The sequence below is a fragment of the Barbus barbus genome (assembly GCF_936440315.1).
Source record: "Barbus barbus genome assembly, chromosome: 14".
NCBI lineage: Eukaryota > Metazoa > Chordata > Actinopteri > Cypriniformes > Cyprinidae > Barbus > Barbus barbus.
In genome coordinates this window covers 6181922-6199494 of record NC_136742.1, presented here as the reverse complement: position 1 = coordinate 6199494, position 17573 = coordinate 6181922, and the positions used below count along the sequence as shown (strand labels likewise).

The following is a 17573-nucleotide window of genomic DNA, read 5'->3' as shown; positions in this document are numbered from 1 at the left end:
TATGTAAATTATAGAAATAAATATATATATATATTTAAAAAGCCTATAGTGCATAAATAAAATAAAATAAAATTAAATTGATGCAGTCTGTATAATAATAATTCAGAAATTCAGGCTATGTAATTATGGTTGTAGCTTTCGACTTCGTTCTTCGGCTTTCGTTATTTTGAAGATGATATTTCATACAAGGTGTTTTAACCATCACTGATGGAAAGGACGGCCCCGTGATTAACCTCAGTTAAAGTGCCCAGGTGCTCAGAGCAGTGATGAATTATGACCAATTCAAAGGTCACCCCTTATGTGAGACTGAACCTTTTGAACTTTCACTTAGCACCTGAGATCTTTAAAGAGATAGTTCAACCAAAAAAAAGACAATGTTATGGCACATAAAGGAGTATGACACAAAAGATTTCATGTAGAATGTACAATAACATGCAGCACAATAATCATATTTGATGTTTAACAGATTAATTTGGAGGGGATTTTAAACCAATGAGATTTTACAGTGGGTGAGGATAACCAGCACAAATACAGCAGAAATACTGTAGAAACCAATTTATTGACAAAATGTCCATTTGCGGGTTAGAACAAAAAACTGTGACAATAAAGTTTAAAATAGATTTTTGCATTTCATTAAGACATTATATTGTATGTTTAAAAAGCAATGTTCCCCATGGGGACCGTTAAGGGACACCCATTGTAACTGATTTCAGGTAAATGCCATTTGGGGACATTTGGTCCCAACAGTGTTCAGCACACACACACACACACACACTTCAGTTCTTATCTTTCACTGAGAAGCACCATTGTCATCTTTCCATGTCTGCAGATGCACACACACAGAGAGAGAGATACACAGTGTTGTGGCCATGGGCGACAACTAGTTCCAGCTGGATTCAAAGCTACAGTGATTTGTCTTTGAAAACACAGCTGTAGATCTTTACGATTCCTCTCTTTAACACTCTTCTACATTCTGCTGTTGCTGTTTCCTCTTCCCTGTCACTAACTGTCAGGCTGTCAGCTATAATAAAATGGCACCTGAAGTGAGCATGAGAGAGACTGCTGAGCTTTAGCTGTTAGCGTTTGATGTGTGCTCTGCTCACCTATGTGTGCAATAATGTATACATATTGTAATGTATAATAAAACATGAATTTGGACACAGTTTTGAATCAACAACAAACCTGTTTCTTGTGTACAATTCACATGCTTGTTAAACCGAGTCTGCTGCATCATCTGGCATGCATGTTAGATAACACATTTTCTGCTTTTCTAATAATTAGTGGTGTTCTTAAGACAAGCGTCACTATTACTTTAGCTCATACTTAGGGTTATAAATAAAGCTTATTTCATAGTAGATGCATTGCTAAACACTGCATAGTTGCTTATATTTTATTTAAGCTATATATATGTATTTTTTTTATTTGTTTGTTTGTTTATTTGTGAGTTCAAGTAAAATTCCATGTCTGGTTGCATAAACGGTTTTACAAATTAGTCATCTATTATTATTATTATTATTATATTTCTTTATTTGCTTTAAGGTTGGTTATCATTTTTTTAAATGTTGGTTACTTAAAATGTAGATTAGTCTAAATTGAATCCAAAAATATGACAGATTACTGCTAGTTGGTCAAACTATAGTTCTTAAGACTCTGTCATAACATAGAGGCAAAGTTTATGCAACTGGCCCCTGAACTGCTGCTACTTTGGCTTTTTGAACTACTGCTTGTGTAAGCAGCCCTCGGGCAACCACATAGGAACTACATTAAAACATGCTAAGAACCATAGTACAGTGAACAGCCAAAACTCGCATTGTCTGAGGAAAAAAAAACAAAAAACAAATCTATATCATGTTTGGTATTACACAAATATGTGATGTAATTCAATGATGCAATGCTTGTTGTGTTTGTTGCATTGACTTGTATGATGTAAAAACATTTTAAAGCTTACAAAGCATCAGTAGGCTTGAGCCATAGTTCACCCTCCCTCTGTGTTTCCTACTGCCTGGCAGCTCTAAGTTTCATGTTTATTTGAGTCCTCTCTGTGTGGTTCCCACATTTACCTGTTAACCTTTAACCTCTCCCAGCATGGCAGCTTGCTTTAAGGTGATAAATATTCCACTGATTGCCGTCAAGCATGTCTATTTTCAGAACATTTACTGTATAGGCAGGGAAGAGAGTGAAGTAAACAATGCTCTCCTCAGATTATCTCAAGCATGTACTATAAAACAGAAGCTTGTCATGCTGTTCGCATGTATTATGTTGGCTTGATAATGCCAATATGCTGTTCTACTATTAAAACATTATATTTCCCATTTATTTGAAATCAACATTTTTGTTACTCCTTCCTCCTAGCTATTTGAATATAAATCCACCAAAGTCAGCACAGATCTTGAGATTATTCTAATTTAGTTTCTGGGTTTTTTTTTTGCTATTCAGAATTTTGGTGTTTAGTATATTTGTGTATATGGTAATAACATACAAATAAACAACAAAAGCTTATGCAGAGTGGAGACTTGGTTCAGTGCACTGGTTGTTGATTGGAATCATGAGATGTGGGCGTTGCACTTGCAGGGGCAGGGATTAAGTGGACTACAAATCCATCATTTTGATTTGAAGGTCCAGGTATGGCATAAAAGTAAATTAATAAACAACTGTTTGTTTTATGATAGTTGTTCATGAGTCCCTTGCTTGTCATGAACAGTTAAACTGCCCACAAATTATTTGGTTTTCCAGCATCTTTTGCATATTTGAACCCTTTCCAACAATGACTGTATGATTTTGAGATCCTTTTTTTTTTTTCACACTGAGGACAACTGAGGGACTTACATGTAACTATTAAAAAAAGTTCAAATGCTCACCGATGATCCAGAAGGAAACATGATGCACTGAGAGCCTGGAGGGGAAAACTTTTTGAATTTGAAAATCAGGGAAAATTTAACTTGTTTTATCTTCTGGGAAGCAAACAAGTATCTTCTGAAGCCTCTGAAGGGCAGTAATTATAATAATAATAATAATAAAAAACAATTGTATATATATATGAAGAGTTAATTTGCAAAAACCGATAAATCCATTTTTATTTTTTTATTTTTTTCAGAAATCAATTAAGTTTTTTTTTATTGCACATTCCAAGTAATTGGTTCTTTTGATTAAGTAATAATAGCAAACAAATACAGGTAATTTTATAGCTAAAAAGCATAACCCCAACAGTCGTTTTTTGGCAAAAGCAGATAACTACACATTTCATGTGTCAGAGTTTAAAAAAAAAAACATTCATTTAATCTTTGTAATCTCCTCAGATGACAATGTAGATGCCTGACAAATGTTGTTGTTCTGATCATAAACTGTATGGATGTGATTACACACAATAAACAGAACTTTTCCCTCAGCATTGTAACGCGCTGCTTTTGCAAGGCTCCATGAAAATATTTCAGCTTTTATTTTCCTTTTTCGCCCTGAAGAAGATAACACAGGATCATCAAGTTCATCTAAATTATCCATCCTCTATCACTTTTAGTCAGCTTTGACAAAACTCCTCTCAGCTAGCACGTCTTTTCAAAGTGAAAGTAGTCTTGTCACCTGACCTGAATACAGCGTGCTGATTCGCTAAAATGGACTGATCGGCTTCTGTTCAAAAACAACAATGGCGCTTGTCGGCTTCTGCAGTAAAACGTGAACTTGCGATGCCTTCAAAGTGGACAATACCGGCTTTTTTGACAAAACATGTTTAGGCTTCAGATCAGGCTATACAGTATGTGGAGAATAATGCACGGCAATACTTTTTTTTTTTAAAGTGCCGTTTATCGGTTTTTGCAAATGAACTCTTCATATATATATATATATATATATATATATATATATATATTAGGGGGGGCACGGTACACAGATGTCAGGGTTCGGTACGTACCTCGGTTTGGAGGTCACGGTTCGATACGATTTTGGTACAACTGGAAAAATACAACAAATCTACTATGCTCGGTTTCATTTATTTATTTATTATTTATTTATTTTGAACAGAGAGTAGTGCAGTAGTAATACTAAATATTATATTACATTATATATATAATCTGCAGTAAATATATACATACAAGGAATACATTCTTGAAATATATTTGATTTAGTTAACAGATAAACAAGTGATGCATTATTAAGACGATAAGTGTGTACATTTGATTCTGCTGGTATAAGGAAACACACGCACACACACACACACACACACACACAAAACACATCAGTTCCAGCATTGCCAAAGTTGGTACTTTATCAAAATAAAATACAGACATCAGTGCACCCGCCTCTGTGTCACCGTTGGAACGCGACTGAAGTACAAAGCCTATAATTTACATAAATAATAGTTTAGCATTCAGATACGTTACATCGCAAATATGGAAATATTATGGAACATTTGGATTTGTGACGAATGAGAGAGGTAGGATACACGAGCACAAAGCTCTATTTCGCAAACAGTTGAGTGCACAAGCCTTTAAAGTATACTCCTGTGTCAGTTTATGTGAGCGACGCGTTCAGAATCAGCACATGGTCACTGTGTAGGGGGCATTGTTTTCAAGTTCGCAACTCACGGCATTCGCTGTTCTTCTGCTGGCAGTTATCAAACAGTGTTGCATTACTGCGGGTGCCCCATTCTGGATTGAGGGTGAATTGGCTGTATTTGTTGTAAGGCCTCATGCACCGAGGCATGGAGTTCACCAGAGCTTCACAGGTTGCCACTGGAGTCCTCTTCCACTCCTCCATGACAACATCACGGAGCTGGTGGATGTTAGAGACCTTGCGCTCCTCCACCTTCCATTTGAGGATGCCCAACAGATGCTCAATAGGGTTTAGGTCTGGAGACATGCTTGGCCAGTCCATCACCTTTACCCTCAGCTTCTTTAGCAAGGCAGTGGTCATCTTGGAGGTGTGTTTGGGGTCGTTAACATGTTGGAATACTGCCCTGCGGCCCAGTCTCTGCTTCAGTATGTCACAGTACATGTTGGCATTCATGGTTCCCTCAATTAACTGTAGCTCCCCCGTGCCGGCAGCACTCATGCAGCCCCAGACCATGACACTCCCACCACCATGCTTGACTGTAGGCAAGACACACTTGTCTTTGTACTCCTCGCCCGGTTGGCGCCCCACACGCTTGACACCATCTGAACCAAATAAGTTTATCTTGGTCTCATCAGACCACAGGACATGGTTCCAGTAATCCATGTCCTTAGTGTGCTTGTCTTCAGCAAACTGTTTGTGGGCTTTCTTGTGCATCATTTTTAGAAGAGGCTTCCTTCTGGAACCACAGCCATGCAGACCATTTTGATGCAGTGTGTGGCAAATGGTCTGAGCACAGACAGGCTGACCCCCCCACCCCTTCAACCTCTGCAGCAATGCTGGCAGCACTCATACGTCTATTTCCCAAACACAACCTCTGGATATGACGCTGAGCACATGCACTCAACTTCTTTGGTCGACCATGGCAAGGCCTGTTCTGAGTGGAACCTGTCCTGTTAAACTGCTGTGTGGTCTTGGCCACCATGCTGCAGCTCAGTTTCAGGCAATCTTCTTATAGCCTACGCCATCTTTATGTAGAGCAACAATTCTTTTTTTCAGGTCCTCAGAGAGTTCTTTGCCATGAGGTGCCATGTTGAACTTCCAGTGACAAGTATGAGAGCGTGAGAGTGATAACACCAAATTTAACACACCTGCTTCCCATTCACACCTGAGACCTTGTAACACTAACGAGTCACATGACACCGGGGACAGAAAATGGCTAATTGGGCCCAATTTGGACATTTTCACTTAGGAGTGTACTCACTTTTGTGGCCATCGATTTAGACATTAATGTGTGTTGAGTTATTTTGAGGGGACAGCACATTTACACTGTTATACAAGCTGTACACTCACTACTTTATATTGTAGCAAAGTGTCATTTCTTCAGTGTTGTCACATGAAAAGATAAAATAAAATATTTACAAAAATGTGATGGGTGTACTCACTTCTGTGAGATACTGTATATATAAACAAAATTAAACAAAATAAAAATAATCAAGAAGCTTGTATGTTGAATGTTAGATTTTCTTATATTTGCTTGTCAAGAGTTCACATTCTTCTGTGGAGTTATTCTGGTGTATCTTCACCAAACCATTTTTGGTGGTTTTGTGTTTTACTCAGAAATAATAGCAAAATTCTGCATACAGTTTACAAATGATCGCTAGATTTAAAACCAATGCACAAATTGTTGTAATGTCTTATCTCACAAGAGCGCACACTAGAAGTGACGGTGATGGATGTTTACCACACATTAGCTATGAGATGGGGTTTTTGTCATGGATTTAAAACATAAAAGGGTGACGAGCTTCAACGTTTGGCTTTAGCTGTGTCCTTGTCAGTGGATGTAAGGGGTTGGATGGAAGGAGACAGGACAAAAACAAAGAGGCTGCTGGGATAGACACCACTCACGTCTCTGCCTCGCTGCTGACAGCAGAGATAATGGCCAATAAGGCAGTGCGCCGTTCTAGATGAGTGATTGGCTCCCAGCACTGTCAGTCATGCTCCAGGGAGCTCTGCTTCACCATCAAGGCCAGAAGTGGGAGGGGTGTGGGGTTGGTGGGGTGTGTCTGGGGGCCAAGACAGTCATAGACAGAGAAAAGCTGTAAAGAGGGTTTGGTCTGATGCAGTGGCATGAGATGGACTTCTGAAATGAGGAAGAAAAGTCCCCTCTCTACATAATCCAATGTAAATTCATGGGGTGGTGATGGGCCCGATGGGGTGGTGATGGCGCAGTGGATAAGACACATGCCTTTGGTGTGAGAGACCCGGGTTCGAATCCACTGTGAGACACCAATGTGTCCCTGAGCAAGACACTTAAACCCCTCGTTGCTCCAGAGGCGTGCGACCTCTGACATATATAGCAATTGTAAGTCGCTTTGGATAAAAGCGTCAGCTAAATGAATAAATGTAAATTCATGTTTAATTGGTTGTTTACATGGTGTCCGGTATATGGAAGAGCCTTCAACATGTTAAACAATTAATGCACGTCTTCGACCTGTATATAAATATAGTAATAAGGGAATTTCCTAGCATCTGAGCAATTCAAGCTTGTATTTGTGAGTAATCCAGGCCTACTACTACTATGCGCCAAATGACATTATCAAGATAAGCGGCACTGTATGTGTAAGGAGCTGTTCATGCAAGATGCATTCTTACATTCAAAAGCAGCTAGAGGAGCGCAGCAGAACTGAAAAAGCATGTGTGTTGAGATGTGTTTTTAAGATTATAAAACAGTTTTTAATTTGAGAGTGACTGTAGATGTTGTACACGTATTTCAGTCCAAACATTTCTTGCATGGAAGAACAGCATTCTGCATCTTTGATCTGTTTTTCTGCTCAATAAAGATTGTTCAATATATGTATTTTTGCTTTACTGTTTATTGGTTTTATTTATTGATTAAATATCTGTCATGTACAGCACCCGTATATTTCTAAGAATTACATTTGGCTGTTGGACATGATGCAGTTTATGCAGGCTATGCAAGAAACGCTACTAGGATGATTTTGTAGTGTCAAATTTAGGAGTTATGGGAGTAGGCAGTAAACTTTTTTGCAGCCTGAAATAACATTGCACTAGCTGCTGACTCTATTGCTGGAAGAATTTTAATTTGACTTCAAATGTGTGCTAGCATCATCAGCCCACTTGACCTTGAGTAATATTTTACAACGGCACTGTTACAAGTGTGCAGACTATGGTTTGGACTGAACGTGGTAAATTATGTAACAGTCAGTACAGATTCATTTTTCGCAAGGAATTGCTGCTACAACACATTCATGTTTACTACTTTAGACGATCCTCTTTGAGGTTTGGTCATCACTGGATCCTAAGGAGAGTGTGAAATCTTTGCTATCTGTCTTATGCTGAGCTTGACCATCACTGCATGGCACCCAGCTCTCTGCATCACTGCCTCTTTTTATGGGATTAGACTCCAGAGACCCTTGCACACGCCACACGTTCATCATTCACTGTGCAAACCACCACCCTCGACACCTGTCGAATGGCAGAGCTCAGCTGGACAGGTGGGCCGCTTGCCTCTAACCAACCAGATGACAGTGGGGTGATGAGCTGTCAGACCAGAATGCTGCAGTAAACGCAGCACTGCAATAATATGACATCAGAGTTGAACAGAACTCATCACCATAAAGAGCATCTTTTTGACATTGTGTCCGTTTAAAGTGGAAGCGTTCCTTTTAAAAAAAAAAAAAAAGACATAAAAGTGAAAATCACCCTCTTGTTGCCCCAAGCTGGTTTGAATGTCTTTTTCATAGAAAAAGACTAAAAAAATATCATAAAAGTGATCCATATGATGCGCAATAAGTCCTTTAAGCCTTTTTGTGAAAAACACAGTATTTTTAGTTTTTTCTATGTAACTATGTATTGCCACATTCCTTAAGTGGTATAGCATAGTTTGATTCCCAGGGAATTAATAAACTGATCAAATGTGAATGCAACGCAAGTCATTTTGAATAAAAGCATCCGCCAGATGTTGTATTGGTGCAAATAATTATTTAATATAATTCAGATTATTAACTACATTTAAAACTTGATTTTTAACTGGATTAATATGTACATTGTACAAATTAAAAGTTGTGTTAATCGTATTTAATGTTCCTGAGCTAACTTAATGTTAAAAAAATTAATAAACACTGTAACAAATGTACTGCTTATTGTTAGTTAATACGCTAATAGGACCTTAATATAATGCATTACCAAATAGTGAGATATGTATTTTTATTTAGTTTTTTCTAGCTATACATTATTGTCTCCCAGCCGTAATTGAGTGTGTAATTTCAAATGCTGACACCAAAGGCTCCATTCTAATATTTTCTCACACTAACCGGAACCCTCCACACATGAGCGTGTTGTCATCAGAGATGTTACCAGTTTGTTTACGGTTGAATTTGACACAACAAATCACAGCTAGCATCATTGCTTCCTGCCTCTACACATTTTGTTTTCTACTAGGGCTGCATTAGCTGGCAGGTTGGTGTACGGTCACCCTTGAGACCTGCCCACTCTCATTCACAGCACATCATTTCTGCACATGACTGATTCTAAGCTCGCTCTTTCCGGTCCTGATTCATCAGCATGTAGGAGGCTTCCAGAATTGCTTCCCACTCTTAAGTCGTGCTCCGGCATTGTCATGCAGAAATTAGCCTTCTATTTTTAGCTTGATATCTGCAGTGCTTGAGTTAGAGGATGCTGGATGCAGTTTGGAGGCACGATGGGGCACGTTACACCGCTGGCTGCTGCCACTGCGGATTCTTCATGCCACATTACCAAAGCCAGTAGCGGGCCTGCTTCCTAGATGACTAAATCTGTAGCAGCATTAACGGTGCGAAAACAACCCTCAGACAGACTGAAAACACATCCTGACAAAGAGCTTCAAATGGTGACTTATTTTGGATGGAATATATGTTTTGTACAGATTGGTGATATGTGTCTGTTGAAGCCACGAGATTTTAACTCATGTTTAATGAAAAACTACACTAACCATAATTCTGAAGATCCACCAATCAGAGTCAATGTCAGTGTTACCATGGAAACAATACACCCATTCTGAGAAAGCTTTACAAATTACATAAGTCCCGCTAAAGTATCAAACTAGGTACAGTATTTGTATACAACCAAATATTTTGCGATAAATGTGCTTCCATTAAATTTTTAATGTTTTGAAGAGGTCTCTTCTGCTCACCAACACTGCATTTATTTGATGAAAAATACAGTAAAAAAAAAGTAATATTGTTAAATATTATTACAATTATTACAGAAAATATATATATTTTTATTTTAATGTATTTTTTTCCTGTACTGGCAAAGATACATTTTCAATTTTTCAGTGGCCATTACTTTAGTCTTTAGGGTCATGTCATCCTTAAGAAATAATTCTAAGTTACTTATTTTCTGCTTACAAAACATTTCTTATTGTTATCAATGTTGAAAATAGTTGTCTAATATTTTTGTGAAATACCTCCGTTGTCTGGAACAGAGGTGGACAAAGTACACAACTCCATTAATTGAGTGAAAGTGCAGATGCTGCTGGTCAAATATTACTCCATTACAAGTGAAAGTTGTAAAGACAGATGTTTACTTAAGTAAAAGTGCAGAACTTGCTTTTAAAAGTCAAGTCACCTTTATTTTTTTATAGCGCTTTTAACAATGCAAATTGTGTCAAAGCAACTGCACAATATCAAAATAGGAAAATAGTGTGTCAATAATATAAAATGACAAGATTAAACACTCAATTTTCAGTTAAAGGCATTTCATTATTGAATTCAGTGATGGCATCGTTCAGCTCAGTTCAGTTTAAATAGTATCTGTGCAATCAGGTTGACGATATCGCTGGAAATGAAGCGTCCCCAACTAAGCAAGCCAGAGGCGACAGCGGCAAGGAACCAAAACTCCATCGGTGACAGAATGGAGAAAAAAACCTTGGGAGGAACCAGGCTCAGTCGGTTTCTCCAGAGGTGAAACTACTTAAGTACCAAAAGTAAATTTCATTTTTTATGTCAATGCACTGTTTTGTTATTGTTGTCTGTAATACTTGCAATAACTTATGCCTCTGAAGCATGAATGACGAGATTATAGAACGGTAAAAACCTATAGAAGCTAAACAAGTGAATTGAAAAATAAAAAATACATAAATAAATAACACCCCAACTAAAGCAGCATGGTAGTGATCTCACACAGCTCTGGCAGTGTGTGCATACATCTACGTGTAGCCATTCATCCACATTTGAACAGAGTGGACAGTGAAATTGCTGTAAATACAGAGTGATAAGGAAGAAAAAAAAATCAAACCTGCTTTAAAACCCAGCAACTGCAACTTTACAACTGCAACACTGCTTTAACAAAAAAGCGAAACAGCAAGATTTATTTGACATCAAAAAAAAATTTCAAAAATGCTCTCTAATCGTTCTCGCGGTACTTTGATGTCATGCACAGAACGGTCTGTGCAGTGTTGCTTCAAGTCAAACACCTATTGTGCTTTGTTAGAAGACACACAACAGTTCTGTGGCTTTGTAGGTAATATTTTCATTTACACAATTTTGCAAAATCAAGCAATATTGTGTCTAATAAATACCACAATATTGTTGTAAATAAATATCACATTTGCAATTGGTCATTGTTCAGAAAATGCTTGGAAATATCTTAATGTAACCCTGCAAGAGTGATTACTTATAGACTGTCTGAAAAAAAAAAAAGTCACATTTTAGAGAAGAAAAAAAAATCATCCACTAACTTTCAAAGCTGCTACATAGTAACGACTTTCTACTTTGAGGATCTTGATAGAAATGTAGTGGAGTAAAAAGTACGATATTTGTCTTTCAAATGTGGTGAAGTTAAAGTCATAAGTTTTCAGAAAAAAGTAAGTAAAGTACAGATACTCAAAAAGTGTACGTAAGTAAATGTACTTTGTTATTGTTCACCTCCTGTCTGGAAACAAGGTTATTAAGAAATGATTACCGTTGCACTTTTTGAAGGACACTTTTGTGTCAAGACAGTGGTGAGATCACTGTAAGAAGATGGGAGTGTGGGAAAATGTTGGGAAATGTTGCAAGTCAGATTCAAACTTTCATTAGTCACTTGAGCACCATAGCTTAAAAACCATGTGTGATATCCACTTGGTCATGAATCATAAACACAAGCCATTAATTTGCCCTCCTTGTTCAGAGTTTTTCAGGGTGAAAGAGCTCTCCCTGGTGGTAGCAGGGTCATCCCTGTGCAAGGAATGGTTTTTAGTGCTGCCAAGCCAAATGTCAGAGCTGACATGGATCAGGGACATGTAAATGAGTTAGCTAATTGCCTCCATTGGATTTTGAAATCAAAGCTCGGTACACTGAGCTGCAAACGGAGCAGTGGAGAAAATTAAACTTCCCCTGCGAGTGGCAATCAATGTAAAATGAACAGAATGCAAAGCAAGCACTGTTTCTTTCTCTTCCACTTTAGCAGATCATTATTCTATTTCAAATACAGCAGGAATGTGTTGTTCTGGCCAGTGAGGAAATTCAACATTGATTTACTGTATCAATAATCCGATTGCATTCATTAATTTAAACAGGTAATAAAGCTAATATTTGCCTTGCTCCTGTGTACTGTAAAATATTGCTTTGGTTTTACAATATTTAACAGGATTTATTGTAATAAGTCAATAAATAAATCCATACATACATACATTTTTATATTTTGTTTGATATAACTGTTGATGGTTAGTGTTCCTTTTTTGGATGGAAAGATTTTCTTTTCTATTTTTTTCTATTTATTTTTTTTGTCCAGCCAGTGTTTGCAAGTTCTATTTCAGCACATTATATATTGCCTAAAATTTTTTATTTATTTATTTATTTTGGCTAAAACATGATTCCCATGCAGTTTTAAGTCAATTGACCATCTCTTCAGCTGCACGCAACGTGTCTCAGTGGAAATAACTTGTGTAAGAGCTCTCTGAGTAAGTGACATCGGATCAGGCCCCCAGTAGATGACCCTGATAAGGCTGAGTTGAGATGTAACTGTGATACAGCATTGCTGGAAAGACTCTGTCCCTCCTGGAGACCCTGTGAGATCACATGAGATCAGACGTTAAGAGAGACTGCTATGGAAAAACAGCAAGTTACTGATACATGTGTTGACCCATATGGGGAAATCTAACATCAAGTGTGGCGCTTATGAGAATATTCAGAGCATTTATTTTTGCAGCTTTGAGTATAGGCTAAGCAAATATGAGATAATTGATTTCCCTCAACATCTCTGAATCAATAAATTATTGCTTTTAATATTTATTCTGCACAACCTTGCATCTCCTGCATGCAGTAATAATTTAGTAAAAGTAATAATACCATGTTTCAAATATATTGGAAATCCATATACAGTTAGGCTGATTTGTAATGTACTATATTACCTTAGAGGAAACATCCCTCATGTCTATTGTGTGTGTTTGGCTGTGTTGCTGAAGCACACATATTGCTATGGCTTCTGAAATATAGTATCTGTTATTAGTTCTTTGTTATCATTCCCATTAATCTTAATGGAAGTTGCACCTTTGGTTAATGGACCAAAACATTTGCACATGTTCTTTGATAAATAAAAAACAAACAAATGTGGCTACTTTTGAATGGAGAACGATGCATTGGTATCAGGATATTCAGTTGTGATTGTTGTGATTACCGTTAGCCTCTATGTTTTCACAAAGTTCTTTTAATTTGTAATCTAGGACAATTAAAAAAAAAAAAATTATTTGTCAAGTGCTTGTGGTCGTGTGGCTGGTTGTGTTGCCCTTGTGAAACAGGTGAAAAAATAAACTTGTGAATACTTATGCTGCCCAATTCAGGGCTCGACAGTGCGAGTATTTCACTCGCATTTGCGACTAAAAATAGATGTGTGCGAACTGGAAAATGTATTTAGGAGCACAAGTGCGAATACAAAACAGCCTAACTGCTACAGTACGCCTAACAAACGTATTAATTTATTAACTGTTTATTTATGGAAAAATTGCGATGCAGCCTCATATGATTACTTTAGAACTTTAAAAAGGCAACGGTTTAATTTAAATGAGCACAGATGAGAAGAAAAGCGGAGCGAGTTAAAGTGAAGACGCGCTGAATGATGCACATTCGCCACTAGAGGGCGCTGCCGCTGCCGTTACCCCGGTAACCCAGTAAACAAATCAGCTGCGCTACTTTCCTAAAACTGTGTAAATAATGTTTCACACTCACAGTCATTTAGATATTTATATTCGCTTTAGTCTTCACAATAGCATCAAAACCTTTGCAGGGCTTGACGCTTACCTTGGGGAAAAGGTAAGCGTCAAGCCCTGCAATTTGAAAATTATTTTATAGAAGTTTAACTGTGCAACACTCAGTGTTGGGGAAGCTACTCTGAAACTGTAGTTTGACAAGCTACAAGCTACTCGTAAGTTAAAGTAGTTAAACTACAGTCAAGCTACCCTTTTGGAAAATTAGTTAGCTACACTACAAGTTACTATCAAAAAGTAGCTAGCTACATTGAAACTACTTTTGATTTTTTTGAACAACGTATATTATAAATAACTGAATAAGTGTCTGAGGAATGTTTTAAGTAAAATATTTAGTGTTTAAAACAATACAATACAATTATGATTTCAAAGAGTATTGTTTTATGACACACAACACTCAAATATCTCAGACTGTTACAAAAAGTGTAACCTTTACTTGTCGTTTCTTTGAGAGACATGAACTTGGACAAATAAGGCCATGGGTAATTAACGTTAGTTGTTTCTCCATCCTCCAAATCTGCCGCCACGTCTTGCTCCATCATGAATAATATGGGTGTGTCAACCCACTCCTGTACGTCAGTGAACCGTTAGCCGCAAGATGCGTGATTAAACAACAGGTGGCGGTAATGGCAAAAAATGAGTTTGTAATCTAACAAGAAGAATATCCTTGCATCGCGCTGATTCACGCAGGCTCGACAAAAGGCAATGTAGCTTTTGCTCGCGCTACACCGCTACTTGCTGCAAAAAGTAGTTAGCTACTGGAAAAGCTACACTGTTTAAAAAGCAACTGAGCTACTGCCAAGCTACTGAAAAATGTAGTTAAGTTAGTAGCGTCGCTACTTGTAGTTAACTACTCCCCAACACTGGCAACACTATGGTACTAGATGAAGCTGCTGATTAATGCTGTGAACCAAATGTATCAATCCGTCTCCGAAGGGCACATTGTTTGCGAGAACAATCATACCATACTAAAGGGTCGTTCCAAACTAAAGCCTCATCAAATGGCCCTTCGGAATAAAGGATTTTAAAGACACACTTTGTGCAATGATTCTTTGCACAGGTTTAATTGCATGGCAAAGGCACCTCCTTAATTGGTTGGAAAGATGACAAAGAAGTGCATTCCATAGAATAGTTTTTTGGTCCCCAACACCCTTCATCACTTCGAAGCTCTCAGTTTGGAGGGTAAACCCTTCAAATGGATTATGATATAGGGATGAGCCTTCACAATGAAATGCAATAATAATAATCAATAATTATCAATAATAATTTTATTCCGGTCCTCACAGACAAATTTTCACAAAATAAATAAAAATCTCCTGTATTCCACTGATTGGACAAACAGATTGGTTAAGCCAATGCCGCTTGATGAACCAGCCAGGATGCTCAACAAAGGAAGCAAAAGCTGCACCTAATATGTTATATTGTATAAAGTAATTTCTAGGAATGTGTGTAGTATACAGTAATCTGGATGTACTTTGTAGAAGGAAAGTAGACATTCAAACACAGGGAATGTTTTGATATCCACATACTAATGCCAGGATTACACTTCTTTGCATATTAAACTGGACTAGGAAAAAGTATTTTAAGTAGTTTCACCTTTAATCCACCCATCCATCCATTCCTCAAACCACTTACCCTATATAGCAGGGATCCTCAAATATGGACCATTCCTGCAGAGTTTAGCTCTAACCCTAATCAAACACACCTGAGCAGCATGCTAATCAGAGTCTTCAAGATCATTAGAAAATCACAGGTAGGTGAGTTTGATCAGGGTTGGAGCTAAACTCTGCCGCAGATTGGACCTCCAGGGTAAGATTTGAGGAACCCTGCTATATAGGGTCATTGGAATGCTGGAGCCTATGTTTCACCTTTAATGATAATATTATATTGATTGTGTGAGCCAAAGTGTACATATAGCAATAAGGAGGTAGATAAGGATTTGTGTATTCATATATTCAACAATTTATTAAATGTAATGGTAAAATAATTGTAAATTAAACTGTCTGAGAAGCTTTGAAATTCATAAAGCAAAAGTGAATTTGTGGCGACATCAATTTAAAATCTGTTTTATAATTGTTCCTTGAGCTCGATTTGTTTACTCAGGCTTTCATTGTATCGTGGCTTAATACACATCCTTCACAACAAGCTTCTCTTACCCTCTCCTCTTCATCTCAGTTTTATCTTAAGCTTTCCATTTCGTTTTTTCCTTTCTCTCTCTGTCTCTGTCACTCCCACAACCCCATCTTACTTCTCTGCTTTCTTCCCATCCGGTTTTCACTTGTTCTCTCTCCTCCCTTTCCTTTCTGTCCCTGTAATTTGCTCAGAGGGGAGCTGACAGTGAGTTCTGATACATCCTTTGGCAAGCCGAAATTCTAGGGGAAGAGAACAGTTAGTATGAAAGAAACAAGACTTTTGCCATTGTTCTTCCTTTACTGTAGGGTAATTTGCAAATAGCAATGTCACACTTTAAATGTTGGATACGGAAATAAGCTTCCTCTTCCAAGAGGCATTGGGACTCAAACCATGAAAAGCACTTGAGGCCTCATCAGCAGGACATTTCCAGATAAAATATAAAGAAACTTCCAGAAAGGTTATTTCTTAAATGGTTACATCAAACACAACTCTTTCTGATTCCTTATTCAGACAGAATTTGAGGTGAAAGTGAAGGGTCGATGTGAATTCATAGTCTGCCGCTTCACCTCAGTGCTCTGACAAAGCTCCCACAATCCCACTTTGTCTGCATCTACCTCAAAAAGTCACTTCAGGGAAATCTTGGTTTTAACACTGACAGAATGATCGTTTTTAATGTTCATTGTTCAAAGACCAACATCAACGTTAATTTTACCGATTTTCAAGTTCACTTATTGAAAACAAATTAATGTTGTCATTTTTTTTCTTGATTGTTTTCAGCACGTGAGGACAACGTGGCGACATTCCGAGGTTCAGAGTACTTCTGCTATGACTTGTCTCAGAATCCTATCCAGAGTAGCAGTGATGAGATCACTCTGTCCTTCAAAACTTGGCAACGCAACGGTCTCATCCTCCACACGGGCAAGTCGGCTGACTACGTTAACCTAGCGCTGAAAGACGGTGCCGTTTCATTGGTCATCAACCTGGGCTCAGGAGCCTTCGAGGCTATCGTTGAGCCTGTCAATGGAAAGTTCAATGACAACGCCTGGCATGACATCAAAGTGACACGCAACCTGAGACAGGTAATCACTAGACGACGGCTGCTCTTAAGACTACTCACAGCTAGCTGGAGAACTAGTTCATGTTCTAATTCAAATATATTAATGTTGCATCTGGTTTATAATCAGATGATTTTTTTGGAACTGTGACTATTTAAGACTGAATTTAGTTGCATTGCAATTTGTTAACTAGTTTCCTTATAATGAAAGAGTATGTTCTTATTTCCTCCTGTGTTTTTAAACCTTGAAGTCTTTTATATCTGTTACTTGACATGGTTTAACACTCAAGGGCATCAGAAAACTCTTGAAAAAGCTTGACTTCAAATCCCTTCAGTCTATGCTCCAAAGCTCTACAAGTGTCAGCGAACTTTCAAAGTTGTATCTTAGCAATCACAGACAGTGGACAGTGGTCGACAGTTATTTCACTTTAATGTTTACATTTAAGCAAGGTACGTGGAGGTCTGACTAAGTTTTTAAATTTGCAGTTTGTTTATGAACAAAAAGCTTTGCAGTGAATCTTAAATACAGTTCTTAACCGAAGAGACTAGGACCCTCATTTATAAAGACGCACCTAATCATTTTAAATGTAAACATAT

The 17573-nt window shown here is 37.7% G+C and overlaps 1 protein-coding gene across 1 annotated transcript in view; it reads left to right on the top strand.

The window, feature by feature from the left end:
* LOC306880252 (neurexin-3b) overlaps positions 1-17573 on the top strand; it is a gene marked incomplete at its 5' end in the record, with an annotated part of 335517 nt that overhangs the window by 73901 nt on the left and 244043 nt on the right. Inside the window, one exon of the mRNA XM_079433664.1 lies at positions 16700-17001. Coding sequence (XP_079289790.1) covers positions 16700-17001 — 302 coding nt within the window. The remainder of the gene's footprint in view (positions 1-16699; positions 17002-17573) is intronic.